Source organism: Hipposideros armiger, unplaced genomic scaffold (genome assembly GCF_001890085.2).
Source record: "Hipposideros armiger isolate ML-2016 unplaced genomic scaffold, ASM189008v1 scaffold_14, whole genome shotgun sequence".
NCBI lineage: Eukaryota > Metazoa > Chordata > Mammalia > Chiroptera > Hipposideridae > Hipposideros > Hipposideros armiger.
In genome coordinates this window covers 4,431,358-4,440,274 of record NW_017731364.1, presented here as the reverse complement: position 1 = coordinate 4,440,274, position 8,917 = coordinate 4,431,358, and the positions used below count along the sequence as shown (strand labels likewise).

Genomic DNA, 8,917 nt, shown 5'->3' with positions numbered 1-8,917 from the left:
ATATATATATATATATATATATATATATATATATATATATATATATATAAGATTTTATTGGGGAAATTGGAGAGGGGAATGGTGTTGGGGAATCAGGGAAGGGGAGCAGACAAGTTGCTGTCCTTTTGTTCTTCAGTCTAGTTGTGGAGAATGTCACCTCACTGGCCCGTGTTGGTATTATCATTGCGCTTTTCCCTGATGAGGCAGATCAGTCGCCGGCCTCTGGATGGCCACTCACGGCGGCTCTTGGCAGCTCACACCGGCTGCCAGCTGCTCACGCTGGCTGCCGGCCACACACAGTAGCTTATGGCAGCCCACTGCAGCAGGGGCTGCAGCCTATGCCATTGCCGGTGACTCATGGCAGCCCAGATCCAGGTTGAGTTGTTGTTCACCATCTTAGCTGTAGAGGGAGCAGCATCACTGGCCCTCATGTGGGATCCAAACCAGGGCCCTGCTACACAGAGCTGGCGTCCCAAGCCAGCTCTTAACCAACGCACCACTCAGCCGGCCTGCCCTCATATATTTTTGATGGGATTGTAAAACTGGTACAGTCACTTTGGAAAGCACTTTAGCAGGTAGTCAAAAGGTTAAACATAGAGTTCTCATATGACCCAGCAATCCCACTCCAAGGTATATATCCAAGAGAAATGAAAATATATGTGTACATAAAAATTTGTACACAGATGTTCATAACAGCATCATTCATAATAGTTCAAATGAGGAAGTAACCCAAATATTAATCAACCGATGAATGAACAATACATGGTAAATCCATGCAATGACATATTATTTGGCCATTAAAAGAAAATGAAGCACTGATACATGCTACAACATGGATAAATCTTGAAAACATTATGCTAAGTGAAAAACAGACTCAAAAGGCCACATAGTGTATGATTCTATTATATGAAATGTTCAGAAAAAGGCAAAGTCGTAGATATAGCAGGTAGATTAGCAGTTTCCAGGGGCTTGGGTGAGGGGGCAAGGCGAATGACTACTAATAAGTATGGGGTTTCTTTTGAGGCTAATGAAAATATTCTAAAATTAGATACTGGTGGTGGTGGTGGCACAACTCTGTGTATGTAAAAAAATGCCACTGAATTGTCTTCAAAAGGGTGAATTTTGGGCCGGCCGAGTGGCGCGTTGGTTAAGAGCTGGCTTGGGACGCCAGCTCTGAGCAGCAGAGCCCCAGTTCGGACCCCACATATGAGGGCCAGTGACACTGCCCTCTACAGCTAAGATGGTGAACAGCGGCTTGACCTGGAGCTGGGCTGCCGTGAGTTGCCGGCGATGGCATAGGCTGCAGTGGGGCTGCAGTGGGCTGCTGTAAAGCTACAGTGAGTGGCCAGCAGCCGGCGTGAGCTGCCAAGAGCAGCCATGAGCGACCGTCCAGTGGCGGGCGACCCATCTGCCTCAGCCGAGAAGAGCGCAATGATAATACCAACATGGGCCAGTGAAGTGACATCCTCAACGACTGAAGAATAAAAGGACAGCAACTTGTCTGTTCCCCTTCCCCCGATTCCCCAGTGCTGTTCCCCTCCCCCAATTCCCCAATAAAATCTTAAAAAAAAAAGGGTGAATTTTATGGTGTGTGAATTATATCTTAATAAAGCTATTATTATAAATAAGTAAATAAGGGGACAGAGGCTTTTGATGCATTTTGCCCAATCATGTTATAACACATTGTGCCAATTGGCATTCCTACCAGGTGTGTTTCAGATGGTTTCAAGGCATCCTTTTCATCTTGGATGCAGTCTTTGAGAGACATTCTGTTTGACTTTGTCCTTCTTAAAGAGTGGTCCAAGGAATACAACACTATGCTGTATTCCAAATGTAACTGGATTTGTTCAGATAAAAGCAGGACCATCACCAGCCACTGAGGAAATTTGTCTATATTTTATAGCCTCCTATGATCATTTTCTGCAAAGGCATAATGTTCCTGATGAAAATTGCACTTGCAATAAAATATTATTGCACCTGGGCCAGCACATCTCTAAATAATCAGTTGTTCCTTGAGGGGAAGAAAAGTGTCTCGTGCATTGCAACATCTCATATATAATTTACACTCAACAAATACATATAGATGATCTGTAAACACAAATCTTAAATTATGAAGTTATTCAGTGATACTCACCACAGAGTCAGAGGGCTGAAGTGCGCAGCCACTGATATGGGATTTGGTACATGGTGGCTCTTTGATTAGATAGTCCACAAAATAAGAAGGACCAAACACCCACTGGTATGAGACAAAAGTTAAAAACAAAAATCAGACTTCTCCATGTGGAGAAACGACTGGGATTTGGCAGCATTATATTTACAGAAACCATGTATACCCAGAGTCAGTGTTAATACAAGTTTCCTGTTATCCCTGTAATTCCCACCATGATCAAACCATGTATTATAATTTTGCTATTTAGAAAACACAATCAGCATGCCTTTCTTCCCTTCTTAATGATTTGAATGGGCTCTAAAAACCTTCCTTTGGGTGAGCTTATTTTTCCTCATGTAGATTTGTTTTTAGATTAGTTTTTCTTTATATGATGGATATCAACATAATTCAAATACAAATGAGCCTCCATTTCCTCTAACCTATAAAACTCCACATTCACTCCAGGCCTTAACATGGAGCAGAAGTCGACTTGCTAAATGGTCCATGGTCAATCAGATATGAGAATGTGGCAGTAAGAAGTGAATCTCAGTAGAATAACCCAAGGAGACCATGAGTTCATTTCTATTATTGCCTTAATTCCAATGAAGCAAAATGAAATCCCATAACTCTTGTGGAAATCTCATAGAATAACTCAAAAACCTAAATGTAACTGAATGTGCATCAGTCTACTAAAGTAGAGCGTGAAGAAAGGCTCTTGGGTTCTAATCAAAAGGAGTGCCTTAATATTCTCCTCTCAGTTTAGAATCGATAGCAACAGTCATGAGACACACTGTTAGTGTAAGTGGGTATTTCAGCCTCACCTGGCTAGAAGCCCTGGTGATTTTGAAGAGAGAATACTGCTTCGAGTTCTCGTTGTTGTATTTTCCAAGAGACTCAGTGGCAGCTTCCAGAACTCTGGGGTCTGACAAGTCAGTGGCAACGGGGCTGGGGCAGTCAGGGCACATATGGTGAATCTTTCTTCGAGAAACTGTTGGTGCCAAAGAGAGCAATTTAAAAATAAAACTTTTTAATTATTTTTAATCCTATAAATCATATGACCATAACAGAAGCAGAGATTGAAAAAAAAAAGATAATACTCAGTCTGCAAGGATGGAGTGGAAAAGGCATTACTGGAATGAAACTTGGCTGTCAGCAATGAGTTTTCTGCAATGAGCATGTATTATTTTCAGAATTTATGAGAAATCAAAGTGAGATTTTTTTTAATTGACATAAATTTATTTATGCTAGGAATTTTCTTCAAAAACACATAATATGTGTTTATATTTCCCAGTTAGTAGATCAATATCGTCCATCATCATTGCCTCTGTAAAGCAATTGAGTGTCTTAAAAGGTTGGGGTTTTATTGTTGTCATGATTTATTCACCATTTTGTTCCCAACACCTGAGATAATGTGTAATACCTGGTGAGTGCTTAGTAAATAATGGTTGAATGAATGAATGAATGGGTGAATGACATATGGCAGATGGAAGCACACCCTCTGTGGTTAGAAAATGCAGAAAAATGCAGTGAGCCAGAAAACAAACATTGGTCAAATCACTGTGTAACTGGGGGACTAACCACTCTAATGGTACAGCCAGAATTTCTGACTGGGAGGAGCAAAACTAGTGTGAAAATCAGGCTAGTCTGCAAGTTGCTTTTGCAGAGCAAACACATTGTTTTGATCAATTGTGTGTTTATTTGGGTGTTTTGGAATGTATTATGGTGGAGTTACGTCCATAGCTTGTCACTCCTGGTACCATCCCCAAGTGTTACTTCCTGACCTCCCATACCTCCAGTACCTATGGCTTCCATTTGAGTCCCAATCTGTTTTATTAGTTGTTGCTCTCTAATTTATTTAAATAAGTCTAACAACCAGGAAGCTCAAACTGTAGCTAATAAAATATTTGCTCTGTTGTCTTGTCCCTCAAACAAACCAGCAGCATTGTTATGACCTGGAGCTTGTTATGAATGCAGACTCACAGGCCCTGCCCCACACCTATGGAATCAGAATCTGCATTTGAACAAGACCCACCAGGGGAGTCACATGCACATAGTAGTTTGGCAAGTAGCCATCCTGTTTTCCCATGCCTTGGATGCTTGCTTTCCAAACTACCCAGGATGAATGCATGTGCATATTTGAATTGTCACTAGTTTCAGGCTCATTTTTAGTCAATTTACTCAGTTTATTCAACAGTATTATGGACTCCTTACACTTGATAGGAACTGGGGGAGGGTTGTAGCAGGAAGGAAGAAGGGATGAAATATTCTACATGAAATAAAATACAAGACTTCAAATTAAGGTAGTGCATGGTCTGTGCTCCATGAGTGGTTAGATTACAGTTCAATTGGAATGAAAACAGGACAACTTGTTCCTTTCCTGAATAGAAAACATTGGGGAAGAAGCAGCATTCGCAGTGGTCCTTAAAGAATGGATATGAGTCCCAAGGGCAGAGGGTATCAGGGGAGGGCCTCCTCAGGGGAGAGAAAGGCACAAGCAAGATGCAGAGATTGGAAAGTGCAATGTATATTCAGAAAATATACAGGCATCCAGTTGAACGAAGTGCAGAGTTGGTGTAGTCGGGGAAGTAAAGGCAGAGATAGCTAGAAAGGGGGCCTGGGGACCCGTGTAGAGAGGATGCCATTTATGTCAGGCTAAAAATTTAGGGTTTAATGTAGTACTCAAGAATATACTATTACAGATGATTTAGAAAAATTAATTGTGGGAAGAACAGTGCAAATTGAATTTCACAGGGGAGGAAAGTATTGGTTATATTAACCTGTTCTTAGTATGACTAGGAAGTAAGGATGGGAGAACTCTATACACTCTGGGCATCACCCTAATTAATACTCTTTGTCCATCCTTTATTAAAACGAATGAAACCAGAGTACTCTCTTACCTGGGCGAAGAGTACAGTTGTAAGCAGGTGAATAGATAATTCTGCTTGGCCTGTTAATGTAAATTATTGCTTTGCATTGACCATAAACCTGGAACCAACAAACACATTTTATTATATGGTGGAACAAACTCTGACTTTTAAAAATACTTCCCAAATGAAATTGGACATTTTATTTTAAATAATGAAAAATTTATGATCAATTTCAGTGGCTTTTAGTGTGAGAAACTGCCAGCTGATCATCAAACAGTTTAACCTTCTCCTGGAACACAGGTAGACTCCATTTCCCAGACTCCTCCCCAACTAGGTGTGACTGTGTATCACTGAGTTCTAACTACACGAAGGTGAGCAGAAGTGATTGTAAGCACTTTCAGGTCTGGCCCATGAAGATCTGCCACGTACAATCTATCCTCCATATTCTTTCTATAGCTTGATGCAGATGAGTATGCAAATCATAGAAGCTACAAGTTGAAGGTGGCAGAGTCTAGAGCCAATTTATGGAAGGAACCTGGGTCTCCAAGTCACTTCTGGAGGAAATCCCCCTCTTGATCAGTAATGTCCATTTTGAACTTTACATGAGTGAGAAATAAACTTCCATCATCTTGGAATCAGTATACACTTTTTGGGGTATATATTATAGCAGCTAGTGTCACTTTAGCAAATATAATTCACAACAGGGTAAATAGACTATTTGTTCTTTAAAATCAACTAGGCACAGTTTGACAAATTTGGTTAAATGACTACAAAAGATAGCTTGACAAAATAGTTTACTTCTAAACACAATCCTGTACTCATAAAGTTTCATATCAATTAATGCAAATAACTTAGGATAACTGAGAATCAAATGAAAACTGACTATATTATTTTCAAGCCTCTTCAATGATCATCTTTAAAAGGATCAATTTTGAGGCCCTTTAGGTTCTATGATACTAGGAAATCCTTTCATGGCACCTCTGAGAGTTCCCATACTGTAAGCCCTTCCTCTCCCCAGCCTCAAACTTCATATCAATGTTCATTAAAACAAAATAAAGCAAAATAAAAAAGCTCTCCCTTTATTGCTTCTATAATCTTCATTAAACACACAATCCAGAGTGTTACACCTCAGCTCTTTTCCTTACATTTGAACACAGGCTCGGAGCCTGTAGGAGGGACTTGGAAATAGAAAACAATTTGGCGGCAACTTTTTCAAATCTGGGGTCATAACCCCAATGGGACCCTCAGAAACTCCTCTGATTAAAGCCTGTTTTGTCTAGTAGAATTGGAATAATCACCATGGGCACCATGCCCAAGAGATTATAAGGAAGGACATTTAAAAGATGGCACACATTGAATGATCTTCACCCTGCAGACAGAGAACATCTAGTTTCTCCCCTAGAGTTCCTGGATACAAGCACTTACCGTTTCATGAAGTGTCCTCGCCTCACAATCCTTCCATGACTTCTTGCTGAGCACATGGCAGTCAGTCTCTAACACGTCCAATGTGAGATAGTACACAGATCCCTGAATATTCTGTGAGAAGGGGTAGAGAAAAGAAATACACCACATCTCACATGAAGCAGAAACCTCTAAGGACTGGCCGAGAAAGTCTCTGGTTTATAGCAGAGCTAAAGGCTATAATGTTCTTGACAATTTCTTATAAATGGCAGGACACTGAACAAGTGTCAGATTAGGATACTATTAGCACTTCTTCCTAGTAGCAATAAGAGCACGTAGCGTCCTGGAGCAGAGAGCAGCAGAGTGTTCTCAGATTTCCAATTTGGAAAGCACCTGCCTCTGGGTTCCCACTCCACGACTGTCTGCCCCAGCTTATGCACACACCTGCCCCAAATAAGGAACTGTCACTTGCCTGTCTGTGCTGTTGGACATTGCTCACTCGGTTAAGACTCAGCACATAGCCGTCCGTTCTGTCGCGATTGATGTCCTGCAGGGCGAAGCCAGCCACTCCCAGCGCCTCGGAGCTGTTGCAGCCAAGGGAGAGGAGAGGGGTGGGCAGGAGCGTCTGCATGAGCGGCGATGTCGCCACGCAGCATGTGGCCAGCGCGTAGAGCACCAGGGGTAGGAGCAGACCCATTCTGTAGGGAATGAGACCACGATGGATCAGAATGTGCAGCTACAGGGATGGGCTGCTTTATAGGGCTCTATAAGGCCAACCTGGGCAGTTTTGTAATCACAATCTGAACTGGTGACCCAGATGTGAAATTCAATGCCCCATTTTATCTCCTTGAATTCTAAATGTGGGTTTCCAAAGAATCAGTACTCTGGATGGAATTTGCCAATGTTTCTAACCTTAGACCCCTGAGCAATCTCGTATTCATGTGTTCCCGTAAGCAAATTGAAGTTTCCTAACCTTTTTCTAAGTAATCATAATAAATACTGGGTCAAGGCTCCTGGAGGGTCATGACTGGATTCTGGTTTCTGCCCAGGCTCCACCTGAATCAGAATATGTGGATCATCAAGTTCTCCCATCTCCCCTAGCACCTTTCCTTCAGCCAATATCCTAAGCCACACTAATAGTTACCCCAGCCTTGGAGCCTGGGGTCACAGTGCCAGTGGTGCTCAGTGAATTCAGACTTCCTGCCTGACCTTCCGTGTTCACCATTCTTGTTAGGTCAGGGAAACAGGTCTAACCCCACATCACTTACATGAAACACTGGTGAGATTCCTGAAGCACTTTGGGATCTAGATAGGAAGTGGTCTATATAGTCTCATGTAGGTCTTTTTTTTTTCTTTTAAAGATTTTATTGGGGAATTGGAGGGGGGGAACAGCGTTGGGAAATCAGGGAAGGAGAATAGACAAGTTGCTGTCCTTTTGTTCTTCAGTCTAGTTGTGGAGGACATTGCTTCACTGGCCCATGTTGGGTTCACTGGCCCATGTTGGTGTTATCATCGCGCTCTTCCCAACTGTGGCAGTCGCTTGCCAGCCATTGGACGGCCGCTCACGAGGTCTCACGGCAGCTCACAAAAGCTCATGCCTTCTGCTGGCCAGCTCCACTGCAACCTATGCAGTCGTCGGTGACTCAAGGCAGCCCAGCTCCAGGTTGAGCTGTTGCTCACCATCTTAGCTGTAGAGGACTCAGCGTCACTGGCCCTCATGTGGGATCTGAACCAGGGCCCTACTGCTCAGAGCTGGCATCCCAAGCCAACTCTTAACCAACGTGCCACTTGGCCAGCCCTAATGTAGGTTTTTAAAAACAAAGGCTTCAGGGCCAGCCAAGTGGCGCGTTGGTTAGGAGTTGTCTTGGGATGCCAGCTCTGAGCATCAGGGCCCCGATTCAGATCCCACATGAGGGCCAGTGATGCTGCGCCCTCTACAGCTAAGATGGTGAACAACAGCTCAACCTGGAGCTGGGCTGCCTTGAGTCGCCGGCGACAGCGTAGGCTGCAGCCCCTGCTGCAGTGGGCTGCCGTAAGCTACTGTGAGTGGCTGGCAGCCGGTGTGAGCTGCCGTGAGCCGCCGTGAGCGGCTATCCAGTGGCCAGTGAGCGACTGCCTCACCCAGGAAGAGTGCAATGATAATACAAACATGGGCCAGTGAAGCAACATCCTCCACAACTAGACTGAAGAACAAAAGGACAGCAACTTGTCTGCTCCCCTCCCCCAATTCCTCAATAAAATCTTTAAAAAAAAGATAAAAAAAATAAAACAAAGGCTTCATTTAAGTAAACAGAGAAAAAAATATGAACGGTATATAAATAATTCTTACATCATACTCCAAATCTATACTTCCTTCTTTGGAACTGTGTGGAAGCAAACTGGTAAGGAGGTTAAAACCTAATACTACTGTTAAGAGATAGATAATCATGGGCAGGAGGGCTTGAATACCAGCAATACACTGGTCGGACTCTTGCTTTTCTCTTTCAGCTTTTACATGGGG

The 8,917-nt window shown here is 42.9% G+C and overlaps 1 protein-coding gene across 1 annotated transcript in view; it reads right to left on the bottom strand.

The window, feature by feature from the left end:
* Nucleotides 1–7,183, bottom strand: part of FETUB (fetuin B) — a 14,181-nt gene extending 6,998 nt beyond the window's left edge. The window contains exons 1-5 of the mRNA XM_019667676.1: nt 6,890–7,183; nt 6,442–6,552; nt 5,047–5,134; nt 2,971–3,137; nt 2,135–2,236 (exon numbers count right to left, since the gene is read on the bottom strand). Coding sequence (XP_019523221.1) covers nt 2,135–2,236; nt 2,971–3,137; nt 5,047–5,134; nt 6,442–6,552; nt 6,890–7,114 — 693 coding nt within the window. The 5' untranslated portion in view covers nt 7,115–7,183. The remainder of the gene's footprint in view (nt 1–2,134; nt 2,237–2,970; nt 3,138–5,046; nt 5,135–6,441; nt 6,553–6,889) is intronic.
* Nucleotides 7,184–8,917: the final 1,734 nt, after the last annotated feature.